General features: G+C 41.7%; 3 protein-coding genes across 6 annotated transcripts; 1 reads left to right on the forward strand and 2 right to left on the reverse strand.

Annotated features, from left to right (window-relative positions):
• The first annotated feature begins 429 nt into the window (after positions 1-429).
• Positions 430-5,531, forward strand: LOC119132795 (homeobox protein otx5-like). 2 transcript variants are annotated; one of them, XM_037268281.1, is made up of 3 exons: positions 430-1,116; positions 1,830-1,993; positions 3,151-5,531. In XM_037268281.1, the coding sequence occupies exons 1-3, from the start codon at positions 1,017-1,019 to the stop codon at positions 3,787-3,789; spliced, it is 903 nt and encodes a 300-aa protein (XP_037124176.1). In that variant the 5' UTR covers positions 430-1,016; the 3' UTR covers positions 3,790-5,531. The 2 variants fall into 2 exon arrangements, with proteins under 2 accessions (XP_037124176.1, XP_037124177.1); XM_037268282.1 differs by having other exon boundaries at positions 1,842-1,993.
• A 5,968-nt stretch (positions 5,532-11,499) lies between these two features.
• On the reverse strand, positions 11,500-17,905 carry LOC119131994 (histone H3.3A). Of its 3 annotated transcripts, XR_005099768.1 has the most exons (6): positions 17,691-17,905; positions 17,218-17,275; positions 16,587-16,730; positions 12,809-12,962; positions 12,243-12,720; positions 11,500-12,197 (listed from the first exon to the last, which is right to left on the reverse strand). XR_005099768.1 is itself a non-coding variant. In XM_037266817.1 (4 exons), the coding sequence occupies exons 2-4, from the start codon at positions 16,712-16,714 to the stop codon at positions 12,592-12,594; spliced, it is 411 nt and encodes a 136-aa protein (XP_037122712.1). In that variant the 5' UTR covers positions 16,715-16,730; positions 17,691-17,900; the 3' UTR covers positions 12,566-12,591. The 3 variants fall into 3 exon arrangements, 1 of the variants encoding a protein (XP_037122712.1); XR_005099767.1 differs by lacking the exon at positions 17,218-17,275 and having other exon boundaries at positions 17,691-17,899; XM_037266817.1 differs by lacking the exons at positions 11,500-12,197; positions 17,218-17,275 and having other exon boundaries at positions 12,566-12,720; positions 17,691-17,900.
• A 513-nt stretch (positions 17,906-18,418) lies between these two features.
• Positions 18,419-20,824, reverse strand: LOC119131992 (histone H3.3A). The gene is made up of 4 exons (XM_037266816.1): positions 20,669-20,824; positions 19,647-19,792; positions 19,326-19,479; positions 18,419-19,236 (listed from the first exon to the last, which is right to left on the reverse strand). Exons 2-4 carry the CDS (start codon positions 19,772-19,774, stop codon positions 19,108-19,110), a joined length of 411 nt encoding a protein of 136 aa, XP_037122711.1. The 5' UTR covers positions 19,775-19,792; positions 20,669-20,824; the 3' UTR covers positions 18,419-19,107.
• Positions 20,825-20,833: the final 9 nt, after the last annotated feature.

The raw sequence follows: 20,833 nt of genomic DNA on the forward strand, positions 1-20,833 counted from the left end.
GGTCTGAAGAATTAATTGGTTAGTTTGTTAACCGTTTGTATCGATTGATGTGAATCAGTGGACAACATCAGCAAACGCCGTCTCAAATATATTTGAATTTGTTCAGATGGTAGAAACAATATGCCTGTATGCTATTTATAATATGTATTCAATCGAATTAAAAAGCCATTATTAATCTTTTAATTTCTAAACAGTTGTTCAATTCTTATAAGGCAAGAGTGTGAAATAATAATGCAAATTTTAGGAAGGAAAATTAAAGGTGACGTGCGATATATATATATATATATATATATAGAGAGAGAGCGAGAGAGGAGAGAGAGAGAGAGAGAGAGAGAGAGAGAGAGAGAGAGAGAGAGAGAGAGAGAGAGAGAGAGGCAAGAGGGAGGGCTGTCTACTTAGGCAAGTTCTAATTAGCCAACCACTTCTTCTCTCGCCTCACTTTGTCCACTCTGCTTCCAAACGCATCTTCTCCAGCCGCCAGCTGAAGCGAGCTAGGGACCACCCGGACCCTACTCAATTTCTCACCATTCATTTGGAACTTCATTTTTCGGCAAAATCGAGCTGGAGACGTGCGCACTGCTGTTACGCATGACGGGGACTGCATAAAAAGACATCTTAGGGTCGTATACAATTACTCTGTAGCGTTCTGTTATAGCGTGTGGCTCGCTTTTGGGTTTTGTTTTGCACCTAAAATATTCAAACGGGTTATACGCGCACGGAGCGTAGCTGCTAATTTTGCAGGTGTCACGCAACAGGTGTATTGCACACTCCTGCATTGTGAGCATCCCGTTAAAGGACACCGTAAAATAGACTGGAAATTGGTGGAAGAGAATCAGGAGAGAGAGAGAGAGAGAGAGAGAGAGAGAGAGAGAGAGAGAGAGAGAGAGAGAGAGAGAGAGAGAGAGAGAGAGAGAGAGAGAGACCCCGTGGAGACAAACGAAGACCGTGTCGTGTTGTGAGAGAAGAGGAACAAGTGAGTGAGGGAGTGAGGGAGTGTTTTAAAGCCCACAGGAGGCATGATGTCCTACATTAAGCAACCCCATTACGCCGTGAACGGGTTAACTCTGTCCGGCCCGGGCATGGATCTGCTACACACCACCGCCGTTGGATACCCCAGTGAGTATTAATTGATGATCCTTAAATGGTGTCTTAAGTTTATTATTTTCCTTTGATAAAAAAAAAAGAAATGCGTGGAAATAGATCGGAATCAGTGAGAAAAACGCGTGCGATTCTTTACTGTGATTGTGCAATCATAGAAACATGTGTCGGTGTTCACTTGACCTATCAATTTAGCAGATTATAGAGTCAAAAAACAATGCAAAAAGTGTGTGAATAGGAAGACCGTTTGTTCTCACACGGACTTAACATTCATACAAACCGCAATCTGTTGCATAACCTATATTTGATAAGAGACTCTCTTTGTATTTGGTTTTGTGCTAATCATGCTTTGCAACATCTGTCATCTGTGATGAAGAGATGACAGAAGGCAGGTTGGTAGCCATGGTTGGCCCTTAATGTACTTGTAAATGCAGTCTGAAAATTAATGTGATGACTTGTGCGAATGTTTTCGCTTTGTTTAGTTCTGCACGTTTTATTCGTTTGAAAAAAGTCAGTAAAGCCATTCATTTTGTTGAATGTTCCACTTAGCATGTTGAGTATCTATGAGAAACGAATAAGAACATCAGAAAATAACTAGAGACATTATTATTATTATTATTATTATTATTTATATTATTATTATTATTATTATTATTATTAAAGACTGATGTAGTAACAATAAAAATGATTCAAATACGGTTGTTCTAATTTTCCTTTTGATTGTTGTGTTGATTTCCACGCAGGTACTCCACGGAAACAACGTCGCGAGCGCACCACCTTTACGCGCGCACAGCTGGACATCCTGGAGGCTCTGTTTGCCAAAACGCGCTATCCAGACATCTTCATGAGGGAGGAGGTGGCCCTCAAGATCAACTTGCCCGAGTCCAGAGTACAGGTAAAGATGTCACATTATTAGGGACACTTATTGAACTGGCTACAGTTTATTTTTTATTTTTTATTAGTAGCTTTTTTTATTTCTATTGAACCACTGGCTTCTCAACCAGGGTTCATCAACGTGGTGCCCGCAGGTACCACACGGTAGCCCTTTAAGGACCATATGAGTTTAAAAAAAAAAATGTCAGCGGTTATGAGACATAGTGATTCTCTAGGAATGTTGTATGATCATTTTAAAATGTTAACTGGCAGAGAATTATACAAAAACAGTTTTCTAATTATTGTGAGAAATATACTAATGGTCTTCATATGAATTGATAATAATAATAATAATAATATTTGAGCACATTTGTTATTTCAAAACCGTGTCCCATACAGGTACCTTCTCACTAATCAGTAGCCAGAGGTAGCTCTCAGTTTGGTGGTGGTTGGTGTCCCCAACTCGGCAAAAACTCACAAAAGAATATTAAAAAGTAGAGTAAATTGAAAAAAAACCCAAATTAAAATCGATCAACACGGTACAAACCCCGGACAGACAGGTCGCATATCATATTGGCCACCTGATGTATAATTTCCACTCTACTGCATAATAAAAGGGGCAGGAATCTTATAGCTTGGAACATTAGTCATTCCTTAATACAGATGAAAATCACAATAACAGAACAAACAAAACACAGGCAAAACTCACCTATTGTCAACCGGTGGTCTTTGGCCCTCTAGTGGTCCATGATGGTATTGCAGGTGGTCCGCGAAATCGGAAAAGGAAAATAATTTTAACATTTAAAAAAAAAAATATATATATATTAATTGATTGATTGACTTGATTTATTTTCCAGCTAATTTTGTGAATCATTTACCCATCCAAATTATGTCAAATGTAGCTGAGATTCCCAAAATAGACATACAGATGCAAATAAATAGCCAGTATAAGTCTATCCTCCTTCCGTGCGAAATAAAATAAAGCAGTGGTCCCCGAGTTGCTTCTTGGTTATAATAGTGGACTCTTGGATAAAACCAGTTGAAAACCCCTAAAGTAATAGATTGTTCAGAAGAAAGGTGTACAAAACAATCTTTTACTTTTTTTAATTATCAAGATTTCACATGGGTTTTGACACTGACATCAAAATGAAATGTTATGTGATCTTGCTTATCATCCAGGTATGGTTCAAGAACCGCCGTGCCAAGTGCCGCCAACAGCAGCAGCAGAGTACAGGCCAATCCAAACCGCGGCCTCCTAAAAAGAAGGCCTCCCCAATTCGGGAGGCCAACGCTGAGGCCAGTGCCAACCCGGCCAACGGTCCCTACAGCCCGCCGCCTCCTCCTCCGGGCACTGCCATCGCCCCCAGTTCCAGCTCTGCTAGCGCTACAGTGTCCATATGGAGTCCGGCCTCCATCTCTCCGCTGCCAGACCCCCTGTCCGCCTCCAGCACCCCCTGCATGCAGCGTACCAGCGCCTACCCCATGACCTACACCCAGGCCCCGGCCTACAGCCAGAGCTACGCTGGCTCCTCCTCCTACTTCACTGGCCTGGACTGTAGTTCCTACTTGTCACCCATGCACCCGCAGCTGTCGGGCACAGGAGGTGCCCTGAGCCCCATCACCGCCTCCTCCATGGGCGGGCCCCTCAGCCAGTCGCCCGCCTCGCTCTCTTCCCAAGGCTACACGGCCGCTTCGCTTGGCTTCGGAGCCGTCGACTGTCTAGATTACAAGGACCAAGCTGCCTGGAAGCTCAATTTCAACGCCACAGACTGTCTGGACTACAAAGACCAGAACTCCTGGAAGTTCCAGGTCTTGTAAATAGCATTAAGCAAGAGGTTGGGAAGCGAGGGGATATGGGAAGAAATGTACAGTCAGTCAGAGTTGGGTGAATGATTAAATCACTGTTGTTGATTGTACAAGTTAAGCAAACAAACGGGGCTGGAATAATTTCTCTTTTTTTTCTGTTGATGATGGGCTCAATTATAAACTATTGAATATTAACAATAATGATCATAATGACTAATAATAATAATAGAGAAGAAAGTGATACTGGTCCATCCAAATGGCGTAGGTTTTTGATAATATTTGCTAAGTCAAGTCAAAATTTAAAAATAACACTAACACCACGAATTAAGCTGTAGAAGCAATCAGCTGTCATGTCAAGCACATAAAAAAAGACATGTTCAAGGAAAGTGTAGTTATAATAGAAATATAATCTTTAAATAATTAAATTTTTATATGACAATATTTTGGGTTAAACTGACTTTTCAACATGTGATTTGTTAAAGACACATGGCACAAAAACAGTGCTGATTTATTTTATACCACCTAACCGCCTCAATGGCTAAACTGTTTTGAGCAAAATTAATGACAAATTAACACAGTGAGTTCTTTATGTTTTCCTTCAAGATGTGTCTTGTTGTATTCACTGACATTCACTTCTCCAAATAAGACTGCTTTCCATCATTTGAAGCATTGAACCCACCAGATGAGCTTCCCCAATGGGAACCTTTGAGAGGTGCAGATCAAAAGGCCATCCAAGCTGATGATTCCCCAGAAGCCTTGTTTGATATTGACCCTCTTCAGCCCGCGTGTGATCCAAGTCAAGAGGATTGATCGAGTCCCCTGAAGTGACTGCAGTACAAACTTGTTGCCTTTGAGCATGCTTGGGGTGAATGGCTCATGCATTGTTAGTTTAATAGGATCAACTCTTGGGCAACAATGGCCCCATTGTGGCAATTGGCACTCAACAAAAAGCCCCCCTCCTGCTCCTTTTCACGAGAGGTTGGCAGAATTGAAGCAGTTCTGCTAAATGACTGTATTGTTAGATTTTATTTTTTTTCGAGACATCTGATGAGCAAAAAGACTGCACCAGGGAACGGGGAAGAAAGTGCCAATGCACCTGCCCGCCCTTAGCACAGAGAGTTAGTTGTCTCTCAAAATGTCCATCCAACATGTAAAAAATGTGATGGGTATCAATATATGTATTTCATGTATCTTATTTTGTATTAGACTTCAATATTGCTGTTTCTTGAAACATTTGTGGAGTTGTCAAAGTAAAAGTAAAGATTGTTGTCATTTGTTTTTGAAGTTGATATTATCAGTATAACTTACTGTGATCAACATCAATGATATTATTTCTTTAGCTGGCACGGCCATTACTTAAATACTTTTTTTTTTGTACATATTCAATCCTGGAAATGCAACCACGTCTCATATATGCACTCCAAGCAATGCATCTCTCGCGCTTAAATCTTAGTAAAATGCCAACTTTTTTCTTTTATTTTTCCTTTCGATATTTTTCTGCTTTTTGTCCAACTCAGGGTTTTGTCTGATAAAAGTAGCAGTAATAGGAACAATGCTGGTAATGCTTCTTAATCTTAATTTACTCTACTTATGTCTTTTGCATCATTATATCATTTCTGCTTTATTTTTCTGATATGAATGATTGTTCTTCTTTTCTATATTTCATTTGTCTCCTGTGTTTGTTTGACCAGTCAGCACCAGTATCCTGCTAGATAGCTTTAATGTTTCAAAGACATTAAACAACCTTGTGTAAATTTTGGGTCTGCTGGGGTTCTTCTTACAGCATGCTGCTGCTGCTGCTGAAGCCTTATGAGATCATCAACGAAGACCTCCATCTCTATGTGTCGTATCTTTAAGAACCTGAACTTTGCAACCAAAGGTGCAAGGTTTGAGTCCTGCTGTGACCAAAAAGGGTATATGCCCTTTAAAAATACTGGAATGAAAATAGGAACGACCCAGGTTAATTTGAAGGACGAATGGGCGGATGGACAAACAGATGGATGGACGAACATAAGGATAGATGGATGGACGGACGGAGGGAGGGAGGGAGGGATGGATGGATAGATAGATAGATAGATAGATAGATAGATAGATAGATAGATAGATAGATAGATAGATAGATAGATAGATAGATAGATAGATAGATAGATAGATAGATAGATAGATAGATAGATGCTGAGGGTCCTGTAATCCCCCAGCAGCAGCATATGGACAGGGGAGTGCAGAAACACAGACACAGATACACTCTGGACTTAGAAATATGATTCATTTCTTTCCGAGCTCTAATCCTCTCGAAACAAGCTGGCGGCCAGTCTGCTCTGAAGGCACACTGTAATCATGCCACGGGCTGAAAGCGCTGACCAGCCTCTCTATCATCCCCCATGACCCCCCCCCCCCCCATTTTCACCCACCAGTCCAATTTCATCTTAATCGATTCCTAATCCCGATGCCGCCAAACGTACACGCGCCAAGCATGAGGCTAAGCGCTCGTCCATATACATACATGTTACACAGATGGCTAGAAATTCACAGATGCACAAGTCATTTAGTTGAAAAATGAAAAACATGTATAATCTTACAAAGACACATATGGTAAAATTCTATTTAAATTATAGATGGACCCAAAGCTCACGCAAAAGTACGAAGGTAACATTTTGCTTTGTGGAATCAGGACACAATGTGATTTTGAAGTGCGTTGTGAAGCAAAATCAAAAGCATAAGTCATGAAAGAAGATTTGTAATCGTGCAGTAATGCTGCTAAATCACACCTACAGCAGTGTAAGTCGGTTTGAATGATCTGCAGCTAGCAGTGCTAACAGGATCAGCATTACTCTATGAATGGATCAACCAGCGACTGTCACATACACTTCTGATGAGGGCTTTGCTGCAGATTACAATTTTAACACCTTGTTAATATCACTAATAGTAAAAATCAGTGTTTAGCATTTTGACTAATATGCCGCCAAACCAGTTGGATTATAACACTGATTGACCTCTGTACATACATGCATGGGCACTCACAAAAGTTATTGTATTTTGTTGCTGCCCATTGTGCATCTGTAAATTTTTTTTTGATTTTGTCAGATGTCTTTTGCGCCACAAAACCAAAGTGTAAACATGTCCTGTCTGCTTGACACCCTCTTCTATTCCCATTCACGCTCAGGCCACATTGGTTTCCTTCAGTCCGGTCATGCCATGCACCTCTCGCGGTGTGCCCCTTCTGCGCCAACTCTCTTTGCAGTTTGTTATTCTTGCTGATCTAATTTAGAGAATGTCCCAAATCCTCTTAGTGTCCTGCGCCCTCAGCGCAACGCTAAGTGAATTAGACAGGATTACTGTCTACCTCTTCCTTCCTTCTCTTGCAATTTCTTGTCATCAGACTGTCACTCATCAATTCATCACTCTCTGACCAACTTTCTCCGGACAAGTCTCATTTAACCAGCAGGATTAAGATTGCATCAGTTTTATAATGATATTGGTCCCATACGATGAATGCTTGTCCAGCTCGATACCTTGTGGAACAGCAAGGTCAATTTTTCTGTATTTGTAAGACATTTGGGTTTCAGATCAAAAGATGAATATGAGACCGATATTTAGAAATCCGGCATTTATTTGATCATATTTACATCTAGCTGTGTTGAACAACTCAATACAGAGCACCTTTAGTTTGAATCCACCCACTTTTCACGTGAGCAAAAGTATTGGAACATGTGACTGATGGGTGATTCTATAATAATAATATAATATATGTTTAGCAAAGATGAAGACCTGAGAGCTGTTGATGGGAGTAAAGCAAATCATTTTTGGACTCCTTTCAAAGCATCGGAAATGTCCACATGTTTAAAGTATCAAAACATAAATATTCATAAAACAGGATAGATTTATTTGACAAAATGTGCAGTTGAAAATAATGTACCACCTGGTTTATGTTCCTCCATGTCACTGCCAAGCCTGTTTTTTTAGACCTTATAAAACTTCATCATGTTTTGTTTTGCTCACGTAGTGCATGCAGGTCAGTCCTTTTCATTCTGATGAAATCTAGCTTGCAGCATAGCTGTCCTGAAAGGGAAACTATTTTGTGCCGAGACTATTTTGTGCCTATTGTGCCTAGGTATCAATATATTGATATATATATTATAGTGATGTACAAATTTATTTGTACTTTTTATCCTTTTGTACTTCCGTACATTTCAGAGTTTGAACTTTTTCACTTTTTGCTTAAGTGAAGGTGTTTTATCAGTGGTGCTACTATTACCAGAGTTTTTATTTCCTTATGGATAACTTTCATTACAGAATGAGAATACTCTGGTGTTAGGTCTCAAGAGTACAACTGAAATATGTGTGCGTGCGTGCATGCGTGCGTGTGTGTGTGTGACATTATTCTTAAAAAAAAAAGAGCACTTCTACTCTTAGAACTCAGTTTTGTCCAAATAGACACTTTGCCGCAGTTACAGCATCAAACATGACCTTTGCATGTGTTCATGATCAAGCCCCCTTTTAGAGTAAACCTCTGTCCCCCCTCTCGCTTTGTCTTCCAATGCTCTTTGTCTCTAACACACACACACACACACACACATGCACACGCACACACACATACACACACACACACGAATGCTTTCCTCCCTCACTTTCAGTAATTCCAGCGTTGCCTCTCTCGCTTGCGTAGCTCGTCCTAATCCAGTTTTGACCTCAATCCCGTGATGTAACGGATCATGTGATAGGGAGAAAAAGTGGGAGAAATGGAATAAGGAAAGAGGGGAACAGGACAAAATGTGGGGGAACATGCTTTAATCCTCCGAGATCGAGCCACATCCCAATCCCGCATTGTTGGGATGGGTGAGGGAGTGAGTGGATGCCTCCATTAAGTTACCACATACTGTATGATCTTGCACTCTCTCTCACAGAGACACAAACACACACACTCACAAACATGTCCACATGCGAGCACAGACACAATGTGAAAACAAGTCAACATGTTTGTTTCATCTCTTTGACTCAGAGGCTATTAAAGTCTGCATGGTGCCAAAACACAACAACACAACATCCATTGTGTTTGTGACTGAAGGCCACCAGCTGACAAATATTTACTGAATTTGTGGTCATGCATGCATTTGTATGGCTTCTGTTGTTAAGCCTACATATATATGAATTTACCTGGATTAAACCAGATGCATCATTTGTCATTCTATTGATTTATTTTAAAGTTGCCATTGTTGATTTTTGGCACAGTAATGTGATGTGACACTTGTGTGTATATATATATATATATCGGAATATATATATATATATATATATTATAATATATATCAAATCTGCACGTTTTATGAACAAAAATGAGATGCACTGTAAAATGTTTTGACTGTTTTACATTACTTGAACTGGCCGTTAGGGGAAGCTGTGGAGGCACATCAGCGTTGGTAACTTTTAGTGGAATATTTTCCAGGGCTGCTGCTCATACACAGTGTTAACAATGTCATCGTGCCTCCAATAATTTTTTATGGCCCACAAAAACAAACCAAGGGTGTTTACTTCATGTCTATTGTTAAAGAAATAGATTAAATTTGTAATTAAAAGCATGTTTTTTTCACCAAATTCCGCTTTAGAATTAAAGTGTCTATATTTCATTGACACTAGTTTTCATTAGTTATGATTTCAAATTCTATATATTATAACAATTAAATGAAGTGGCAATTACCTATCCTAATATGATGAGCTGGTTTTAGATTTATATCATTTTAACAGTCATAAGAGCCGTTGGGTGAAACCATCACCACCATACAGCTTGCATTGTAAATACATTTAAAACCTTTGACCTACTTGCTTAATTTGGTTATGCACAAAAGATCACGGTTTGATGGGTCATAATATATAGACATAATGGCCATCCTACTGTAACAAAAAGTGAAATATGTTTCTGGCAAATGTGCAACTCTTCATACTACTGACATAAAAAAAAATTCACACACAGTCACATCTGGTTTGATTCCCCACCCCACAACCTCTCAAGCTGCTCCTGCATTGTACCACTCTAAACTCTATGCCCCTCCTTCCTTGTGTACCAGTTGTGCACTAATCTGTCACCAACCTCTCAACCTGCTCACTCGTCACCACTCAACCCACCATACACATCTCTCTCTTCCTCAACAGCCGTCCCTATCTTCCACCCCCTCCTCCCCAGCACCACAACTCTCCTCGCCCCCCTCAACCCCCCCGTCTACCAATCTGAGCACTGTGTTAATCTGGTGCTGCTCTGCTGGTCAGCACTTTGAGAAGCAGACAGACAGATTGGCTGTAATCCCCTGAGTGCCACAGATGGAGGGCCACCACACAGACCTTGGGGAAGGTGAACACACTGTTGTACACGTGCATACAAACACACACACACACACACACACACACACACACACACACACACACACACACACACACACACACACACACACACATGCACGCACACACACACACATAAAGAATTAGAATGAAATATGTATGCATGTCCTGGACATGATGTCCTTCATTTAGATGTGTGACTGCATTCGTTCAGTCAATTAATTATATGATGAGGCTGATGACCAATGTCAGCATCCATTAGCCATAAACAATACAAATACTCATGCTCATGTTGTTAGTCATTTGGTGACAATGGGTAAAAACGTTTCGATCTCAGTTGATAGCTTCAACATACAAATAATTTTTCTGTATCGTGTAGAAACATTGTGGGCACATGTATATACTATGAGACAATAGCACAATAAAACCCCACCAATTTATCATTATTCCAAATTTATGGTGGCAGAGGGGGGCTATAGCCCCATCAGAAATCAGTGTAGTTCGTCAGTGAAGCCCCGATAATATTTAAAAATGGATTTATATATAGTTTTCTCAGACCACCTATTGGTGAAGCACCCCCTTCAGCCGTCCTGCATCCAGATCATAAATGATTGTTTTGAAGAGTGAGATCCACAACGCACAAATGCAACAAACAATTGTCCATTCATACTTTATCCGATGTGTGTGTGTGTTTGTGTGTGTGTATTTGTGTGTACACAGTGATGTCCATGCAAAACAACAGGATTAAACTCTAGTGTTTGATTAGATGTTTGTTCATCTCTGAGTATTTCATTGAAATGAGCATAGCCAAGGCACGTTTGTCTTCTTTAATGTAATGAATATGGCTGAGGACATGGCTTTATCCCTTTTAATCAAGGAAGTAGAATGATTACGTGAAATAATGTTGAGGGGATATGCATCAACCCATGAAAGGGATATAATGCACACTGGAAAATTAGTTTCCACATCAAATCAATCGGTGGTGGTCCATCAGGGGCTTCAAGGCCTTCTCTGTTGGCCTAAAAATCATCTGAATAACAGACTGATATTAATTACATTTTGTCCATGAATAAGTAAAAAATCATTTCAAAAGGACCATTTATTTCCCAGTTGATAGGAAGGACCAGGACAAGACACGCTGCAGACTTTCTTTCCCAGCTTGTATAGAAATGCCTGAGTGGGAAGTTTGGGCTGCCTTGCTTCAACGGGATGGATGGGTAAGTCTTTTACTGACATCTAGTGGCATACTTTACAACTGCACCCGGTCCAATAGTTTGGTTCAAGTCATTGTGAAGTGCTCTTATTACCAAATTCAGTCCTGAAGAGAGTAGAATTTATTTGGAACATAATTCTTTATATATTAATAAGAGCACATAAGGACTACACGTAATAGGCGTGTGTAACATCCATTTATTACCATCTTATTTGACAAATTTGGAAATTACAAACATTGCTTAATTAAAACATCCCCAATGTTTCAATAAAAGAACACGAGAAACACAAAAATTAAGTTGTGGGGTAACAACTAAACAAATAAGACAGATGATCAAACTACTTGGAGGGAGGGGAAAAAAAAGAAGCAGAGGGAAAAGTGATAGAGAGGGGAACACATTTTTTTGAAAAAACACTACATCTCACTTTGTCTTAAAAAAAGAAAGAAAAAAATAGAATTGCCTCATAATGGAACCATATAAATCTCCCATCAAGATTTATGTTCAACAAAGAGCCAAGAATACGAGAGTATTTGCACGAAAGACTCTTTCAAACTTTGGCTAAAACATTTCAAGGAAAGCAAAAAAGAAATAACATGTTTAGGTCCTTTTGTTTTTATAGGAAAAGAGGATTGATTATAAACCTATTTCAGATCTATTTAGGTTTGTTCACCATGTTGCAGTGAGAAGAAATCTAGTGTTATTCGAGGGAAAGAAAATATATGAAGAATATCAATAACCATCAATATTCTAAACATTGTCTCCAGATATGTTGATGGATTGTGTAGAGACCTCTGTGGTGATCAGAGCTAACACTTATGCAGACACATTGAATGGACAGAGAACCCCACCGAGACCGATGTTGAGGTCTCTGCGCACCTGGGAGAGAACCCCACCGAGACCGATGTTGAGGTCTCTGCGCACCTGGGAGCTGAGGCTGGTGCGTGATTCAGAGCAGAAGAGGATCATCTAGTTACCTGCTGGAAAGAAGCTAGAAGAAGCCCATCCTCTGTCTAAATTAGCACTGGGTTTACTGGCAGTATTCTTGTCATCATGGTTTCCCCCCCCCCAAAAGAGAGTGCCTATTCATTACCATTACATGCACATAAAAGGAGTACCATGGAAGGCTTCTGCTGAGAGCACTACGAAAAAAAACACTATGAAGTTGATTATTAAACAAACAGTTTCCCTACATACTACTACAAAGAGAAAGGGATGCGGAAGTGAGCATATACTGTACAAACAGACGGGTGAAAAATACAAAGACATTTATTTACGCGCGCTCCCCACGGATGCGACGTGCCAGTTGGATGTCTTTTGGCATGATGGTGACACGCTTGGCGTGGATGGCACACAGGTTGGTGTCCTCAAACAGACCCACCAGGTAGGCCTCGCTGGCTTCCTATGACAGCAGAAAAATATTGAGGCGTTTTAGTGAGATGACATCACCACATTGATAAGATACCAAAGCTAATCTGAATGACACAGACCTGCAGAGCACCAATGGCTGCACTCTGGAAACGCAGGTCTGTCTTGAAGTCCTGAGCGATTTCTCTCACCAAGCGCTGGAACGGCAGCTTGCGGATCAGAAGTTCAGTGGACTTCTGGTAACGACGGATCTCACGCAGAGCAACAGTACCGGGCCTAAAAAACATTTCCACAGCAAGAAAATCAATATTAGTTGTGATCTGTTTGATAATGCATTTCACACATTTATACTGTTTACTGTAGGGCTGGGCGGTATATCGGTATTACGAGTTCTACTGATATATTTCAGAAAGTGATACGTATTTGGGACAATCAGGGCTGTGGACTCGGTCGGATTTTTGCACCGAGTCCGAGTCCGGCCTCTCGACCACGAGTCCGAGTCCGGCTGTCCATTTTTTCTGTTAATTCATGTGACTGCTTAGTCTTTATTCAAGGCTAATTTAGATCAAAATCTAAATAATTACAACAGTTTTGTGATGGCTTTGTCTTTATTAAACATATAAACGAATACAATACTTTCAAGTTTCAATTCAACGACTTGAGTTTGTTCTGAGGAACAAAATCGCCTCAACCAAGTCAGCCTTCATCGCGCCGCGCTGATCAGACATGATAAACTTGAGCCCGGAAAACAGGCGCTCTATGCTGACTTGGCTGATTGGCATTGCTGTTAGTGTCCGAGTCGCTGCCTTGAGGCCGGACGGATAACGATCAGCTGTAACAAATGGGCTCTCTTTCATTCGACCAAGTGCCAACATTGCCCCAATTTCTTCATCTATGTCGGTTGGCGAGGTGGCGGCCGACAAACGCCGGCGGCGCTCAATGCTGTCAAGTTCTTTTTCAAACTCATCCTCCTCCGTCGATGTGGAGCCATCAACCTCGGCCTCCATCGACGGCCCCTCCAGGTGCTGGTGGGTACGAGACCGGATTCGCCTCACAACGGCACGGAGGCCATTCTTGGCGCGCTCCATCTGCTCTTCGCTGAGGAGAATGCGGTAACGCGCATCGACGAAGACGGCTGCCAGAAAAAAACCATTGTCGAAGAGCTTGTCCTCTCGTTGCTCCATTGAATTGGCGATTGGTGAAGCCAGAGGGGGCTGCTTGCGCAACGCTGCCTTCAAGGCCGACCACTCCTTGAGAAAGCTGCCGGGGGTGATTGAGGCCGACTGGAGCTTGACCGTGACATCGTATGGCATCTTGAGGATCGTGGCCAAGGTCTCAAGCTTCTTCCATTCTGACTCGTTAAGGAGAAGTTCCGGAGAAGCAGCCGCCAAGTCCTGGACATGCTCTCGTAGATGAATGAGCCGTTTTGTCATGAGGTAGGTGCTTCCCCAACGGGTGGGCACATCGACGACAGGGAGAAGACCTCCTCGACGACGGAGGACAGCAAGCAGATTGGGGGTCCGCAGTCTCTTCACCACCCGTCGGACTTTATCCAGTAGTTTCATGACATGCTCCGCCTTCAATCCGTCACCAATTGCCAGTTGCAGCGTGTGAATAGCACAGCGCATGTGATGAATCATTCGAAAGTCGGCATCCTGAATCCCAGCGAACTTCTCAAGCTGGACCTCGTCGTCCAGATTGACGTCCCCCTCGTCCTCATCCATTTCGTTTTCAGTATCATCAGCATCTTCGTCGTCCTCATTGATGAGCCGCACGGCTTTGCTCATGGTCGCTGCGTTATCGACGACGATGGAGAGGACATGGAGGTCAAAATCCTTGATGACGGTGTTGATGACATTCTTGACCGCCTCACTGTCATGCCCCCCGTCGGTGTCCTTGATGGCAAGAGTCTTGATTTTAATCTCCCCGTCGTGGAAGTACTGGACGTTGATGCCCATGTAGTTCCGCATGAGCCTGGTGGCGGTGTCTGCCTTGATGAATACGCATTCCTGGCTCAGCTCCGACTTGATTTCCTCCTTCAACCTGTCGGCCTCAGCCACCACCATGTGGCGGATTTGATCTCTGTCTAGGCTGACAGAGAGCTGATTAGCAGCAGGCCCTAGCAGTGTCCGCATAGCCGACTGCTGGAATGTGACGAGCGAGAGGCCATCATGAACAATCAGAGAAATGACCGCCTTTTGAAACTCCTCACGGTCCATCTTGTATTGGATCGTCTTGCGCGTCACTTTCGCTGTCACAAACCTGAGAAAAAAATAAAATCATTAGTGAAATGGCCAAAGTAATAATGTATCTGCAATTTTCGTTTTGAGTTTTGATCGATACATTTTTCATCATTTGTAAAAATGTAAAAAAACATTTCAGACTATACTTACTTCATCATCGATGTCTGAGCCATCTGCGATGGACCAGGCGTCGCCGTCGTTTTCGGCTTTTTGTTCTCCTCTTCCACCTTTGGACAGATTTGAGTTTGAATTCATGAATTTTTATGTTCGACTACAGTAATCTCAACACAGTATTATACCGGAAATCAATTGTAATCCACTTATCAAAAGCTTACCTTCACGAATGCCTCTGGGTGCTTCCTCTTGAGATGGCGCTTCAGGTTGGCCTGCTGATTTGCGGCAGCAGAACCCATCGCTAACCGTGCATTACATGTATCGTTTACGATGCACACGGCCTTCTCTTCTTGCACATCAAAATACGTCCACACATGACTCTTCCTTCTTTCTTTCGATGGACCAGGCGTCGCCGTCGTTTTCGGCTTTTTGTTCTCCTCTTCCACCTTTGGACAGATTTGAGTTTGAATTCATGAATTTTTATGTTCGACTATAGTAATCTCAACACAGTATTATACCGGAAATCAATTGTAATCCACTTATCAAAAGCTTACCTTCACGAATCCCTCTGGGTGCTTCAGGTTGGCCTGCTGATTTGCGCCAGCAGAACCCATCGCTAACCGTGCATTACATGTATCGTTTACGATGCACACGGCCTTCTCTTCTTGCATATCAAAATACGTCCACACATGACTCTTCCTTCTTTCTTTCGATGGACCAGGCGTCGCCGTCGTTTTCGGCCTTTTGTTCTCCTCTTCCACCTTTGGACGGATTTGAGTTTGAATTCATGAATTTTTATGTTCGACTATAGTAATCTCAACACAGTATTATACCGGAAATCAATTGTAATCCACTTATCAAAAGCTTACCTTCATGAATGCCTCTGGGTGCTTCCTCTTGAGATGGCGCTTCAGGTTGGCCTGCTGATTTGCGGCAGCAGAACCCATCGCTAACCGTGCATTACATGTATCGTTTACGATGCACACGGCCTTCTCTTCTTGCACATCAAAATACGTCCACACATGACTCTTTCTGGATGCCATGATTATACGAGGGACAAAATAGGTAATTATACGTATATGCAGAACGAACGCAACTGCTTTCACACTGGCTCGTTCGGCTTATATAGGATCCCTTGCTGAGAGCGCGGACGTAAAAGTGAGGCGACGTTCCAATTGGACGTCGGATCGCTAACATTTTCCCTGCCCTACCGGAGTTGTGCTAGTTCATAACGTAGCAGGGCTGTGGACAGTATTCCTACACGCATTCTCAGCAGCATGATGAAAATAAAATTGAACGTATTTTTTTTATTGTCGGACTCGGTGGACTCGGTCAAAATCAGCACCGAGTCCGAGTCCGGCAAAAATGACCGAGTCCGAGTCCCCGAGTCCGAGTCCACAGCCCTGGGGACAATCCCAATATACCGATATATATTTAGGTGCTGCCCAGCCCCAGTTTACTAAATCTCTGATGTGCCAGCAAAAATTACTCATACAAAATCTAAATATATTTTGACACATATGAACAGTTACATAAAATGCACCTGTAGCGATGGGGCTTCTTCACACCTCCAGTGGAGGGAGCGCTCTTCCGGGCAGCCTTTGTGGCCAGCTGCTTTCGTGGAGCTTTGCCTCCAGTGGATTTACGGGCAGTCTGCTTGGTACGGGCCATTGCTGATTAAGATTGTCTGAAGATGATGGAAACAATATAAAGACGTTGCGTCTTGCATCAAATAGTTGGACATGATTATCATTAATTAACAACATACTATGGAACTACTAATTCACTTCCTTCTTTCTTATGTGATAAATGCACTAAGTCAAGATTACAGCACCCCAACATGGAGCTCCATGAAGAGTTAAAATATTCAACACGACTGAGTATGATGTGGTGCTCTGCAAACAAAGCCAAACATTGGGAAATTCATATCTCTGAATTATTAGCAAAACTGTGCGTTAATGTATTTTCAAAGGGAAACATTTGGTACAGCTATTGCATTGCATCAGTCTCAATAGTTTGGAAGTATTCATGTTTCGATCCGTGTTTTAAGATTTCGAATTTTAAAAAAAAGTTTACGTCACAGGCCCATGAGACATCAATCAAAGACGAATAGCTATACAATTGGCCTTTAGTACACGTAAACATGAGAAATAAGCCAATCAGCGCGTTCCTACTGGTAAGCGGGCGGGCTTCACAGTTGCTTCCAGTCTTTGTGGCCCCGCCTCCCTCGCTCTGATGATGGCGGCGGTTTGATGCGCAAACGGGGTGAAGACCAAGGCAGACAGAGCAGCACGTAAACAACTCAGATTTAACAAGTTGCCGGTGTTTCCGGTTATCGGGAAATACAATAATTACTTGGGAGACATTCCAAGGATTTCCGAAATATTCAAAGCACTCTTGAACGGCCCCACTAGCGGTGCAGAACCGACTTGAATCGGCGCACAATTCGAAACAGAAATTCGCCTCGTCTGAGCGGCTGTAGAAAGACTGCGACTTGACTGTCGTCGTCTCCACCGCGGCGTGTTGTTTTAAAATACCACAAAACAAGCGTTTATTCGCCGAATAAATTAACGCGAGAATTGAGTAAGTTATACTAAAAAATCTAAAGTTAATTGGCAGCTAGAATAGCTTGTAGGAAATGACTTACGTCGAGAAAAAGTGAACCGAAGTGACGAGAAAGCTTTCGCTTGTTATTTTCTTCTTCGTATCCACAATGAGAGGAAGCGTCCAGCGGGTAAAATGGCCGCCGCATCAATCAAGTGTCCCTAAATGCGACAGTATCGAAGTCGTTCACGTTGAATTTGGACTTGACTCAGGATTGTCAAACTAGTCTCGGCATGTTTGACCACACTCGCTTCTTTTTGTGTAACAACACGACGCTTGCTTATAAGTTAGTGAGCTGCTTGGTCCTATTTTTAACTTGTCAGTATGTGATTACCGGTAGTAAATCGAGTGGCAGAAAAAAGGTTACTTCTACTGTATTTATAGTGGCATGATATAAATGGACGTGAAAGAACTTATTGAAATAAAAACAATTATACATTTTGATTGACATGATTACATTTTTGGAAGAACCCGTTACTACCAAACTGTATTTATTTTTAAACGTATTATGCATTTATATTATGCCATCTATTTTTGTTCCTACCTCATCACTCACAATTTTATTCACCAGTTTTACTAAATATTACAGCAGCAACTCTGGCTAAAAAAAATCCCAGGCTGTCTAAACACTCATTACTATTTTCTTGGGATTTAATGTATCGGCATTAATATTGCAGACCCCAAGATATGTTTGACAGGAAAATTAGGCTGTCATTGTGGCTAGACTGTATTTCATATTAAATGTTAAAGATGGGATTCAATCACACACTATTCAACCACAATTAGTTTATTTATGTCTGTATGTGAATTTTGGAGTACAAATGTTTTAGCCTTCAAAATGACCAAACACACACATACAAAAAAACTGTAGAAAAAAAATAGGTTATCGACCTGAGAGAGAAACCAAAACATCATATAACCTTGCATGGACATAACAGTGTGGTGAAAACCAAGTGTAAAATCAATTTTGGTCTGCTACATATTTGCCGTGTATACGTGTCAAACCATGCAGTCATTATAGTGCAATGACATTTTAACCAGAATAAAATATTTGGATTCTGATACAATATTAAACACCACCGTTGTAAAAATAGAACTGACTGTGTTTTATGGCTTTTAAAAAGAAAAGAAAAACAGAGGACCCATTATATCATTGTTTGCAGACTGAAAATGTCGACGCTATGTAATATACTTATTCCAGATTACACACTACTTACTCATGGCTAATAAAAACACCATATTCATATCAATAGATAAAGTGAGGAGTGTAAAGTTTAAACCTAAATGAATATATATCTAAACAAACTCTTCTACTTGTAGCACCAACCAAGACAATCACACATTTACGATTATCACAGTCATAATATATAGAGAACCTCAAACCAAACTACTATCTATATAGGGAGAAGGAAAGGATGGTGATGAGAAGAGAGAAGAGTATTTCATAAGAGAAAAAAAAATTAAGCGCGCTCCCCACGGATGCGACGCGCCAGCTGGATGTCTTTGGGCATGATAGTGACGCGCTTGGCATGGATGGCACACAGGTTGGTGTCTTCAAACAGACCCACCAGGTAAGCCTCGCTTGCCTCCTAAAACGCAAGAAAAAGAATGAGGCATTTTTAGTGAGATGACATCACCACATTGATAAGATACCAAAGCTAATCTGAATGACACAGACCTGCAGAGCACCAATGGCTGCACTCTGGAAACGCAGGTCTGTCTTGAAGTCCTGGGCGATTTCTCTCACCAAGCGCTGGAAGGGCAGCTTGCGGATCAGAAGCTCAGTGGACTTCTGGTAACGACGGATCTCACGCAAAGCCACGGTCCCGGGCCTGTACAATACAGAAAAAATATTGCACTTTGTTTCCTGACGGTCCACATCAGTACATTGCAGCAATCCTGATTTTGTCATCTTGTATAACTAAAACAACAGAGCAAGATGTTGTTTTAGATCATTAAATTCTTGTCTTGCTTAATTAAAGAGGCGCATGGCTCTCACCTGTAGCGATGGGGCTTCTTCACACCTCCGGTGGAAGGGGCACTCTTTCGGGCAGCCTTGGTGGCCAGCTGCTTACGTGGAGCTTTACCTCCAGTGGACTTACGAGCAGTCTGCTTTGTACGGGCCATTGCTACTGTGAATCAAAGCTAAAAGTATACAAAGTTTGGTTTCAGTTAAAGTATGCCAAATTAAAAGTGTCATGTGAATATAGCATTGTGGTTGTGGATATAGACGGCATGCAAAACTGGAATATTAATATAAAAGTTGGAAAATGTGTAAAACGATATAAAAGTATGATATTAACATTACAGACGCTTTTATTCAGATTGTTGTACGCGTTAGGACATGTTTTTCAACAAGGGCAGTTTAGAAACAGAATGCGTGATGTAATAAATGACAGCCGAGAAGTCCAATCAGGCGAGCACTTGAGAGCTGTTATGGAGGTTTCAACCAATGACACTAGTATTGCAGAAACCCCTCCCATTGCGCAGCGAAAAGGGTATGTTCGCTTAGTTTGAAATGTGCTCCCTGTGTGGCACTAGCGTATATTTCCCTATTGAGAACGAGCTATTTTAGAAGAAACCCGAGTGACACCGCCCCCGTTGGCTGCTCTATGTTCATACACTAACACACCCTCACATAATGGCTGGCTGCTGCCATGAAGCACGTAAACGGGAAGGAAAATTCACTAGTGTTCGCAATACTGGTGGAAAAAACGATCGAATTGCGTAAACCCCGTTGAATGAAAGTGGAATATTATTTTCGGAGACGATATTAGACATGTCAAGTGTTCACTTGGTGGACATTATTTTGTCAGCTGACTATTTAGTAAAGGCGCACTTCCGAGACAAAATCGAGCAGACCACGAAAGCTTCTTCAGGTTACTGACTCGCAGCAGGCGGATAAAGGCTCGACGGCTTTGCGTTTTATTTTGGTTTTCAATCAACGAAATATTCGTCCATCCGATATTCAGAACTGCTGGAAATGATAGATTTACGTTCGAATGAAAATATGATACGTACCTTTGGATTTTTTGTGAGAAATTGAAGCTTTAAATTGCGATTTAATTTCTTGAGTCTCTTACGCGTTGTTCTCGCTACAAAATGAAGGGAGGGAAAAAAGAAAAAGAATCGGAGCGCGTTTGGAGGCACGTTTCCCATGATGCATTTGGGACAAACATACATGCC

The sequence above is a fragment of the Syngnathus acus genome, chromosome 13 (genome assembly GCF_901709675.1).
Source record: "Syngnathus acus chromosome 13, fSynAcu1.2, whole genome shotgun sequence".
Lineage (NCBI taxonomy): Eukaryota > Metazoa > Chordata > Actinopteri > Syngnathiformes > Syngnathidae > Syngnathus > Syngnathus acus.

Coding starts and splice junctions, on each gene's coding strand:
- LOC119132795 (XM_037268281.1), top strand. CDS start 1,017: ATGATGTCCTACATTAAGCAACCCCATTACGCCGTGAACGGGTTAACT. Junction 1,117..1,829: donor CACCGCCGTTGGATACCCCA/GTGAGTATTAAT, acceptor ATTGTTGTGTTG/ATTTCCACGCAGGTACTCCA. Junction 1,994..3,150: donor TGCCCGAGTCCAGAGTACAG/GTAAAGATGTCA, acceptor CTTATCATCCAG/GTATGGTTCAAGAACCGCCG.
- LOC119131994 (XM_037266817.1), bottom strand. CDS start 16,714: ATGGCCCGTACCAAGCAGACTGCCCGTAAATCCACTGGAGGCAAAGCT. Junction 12,963..16,586: donor AAGAAGCCCCATCGCTACAG/GTGCATTTTATG, acceptor AATGTTTTTTAG/GCCCGGTACTGTTGCTCTGC. Junction 12,721..12,808: donor CAGCCATTGGTGCTCTGCAG/GTCTGTGTCATT, acceptor CTGCTGTCATAG/GAAGCCAGCGAGGCCTACCT.
- LOC119131992 (XM_037266816.1), bottom strand. CDS start 19,774: ATGGCCCGTACAAAGCAGACTGCTCGTAAGTCCACTGGAGGTAAAGCT. Junction 19,480..19,646: donor AAGAAGCCCCATCGCTACAG/GTGAGAGCCATG, acceptor TGTATTGTACAG/GCCCGGGACCGTGGCTTTGC. Junction 19,237..19,325: donor CAGCCATTGGTGCTCTGCAG/GTCTGTGTCATT, acceptor CTTGCGTTTTAG/GAGGCAAGCGAGGCTTACCT.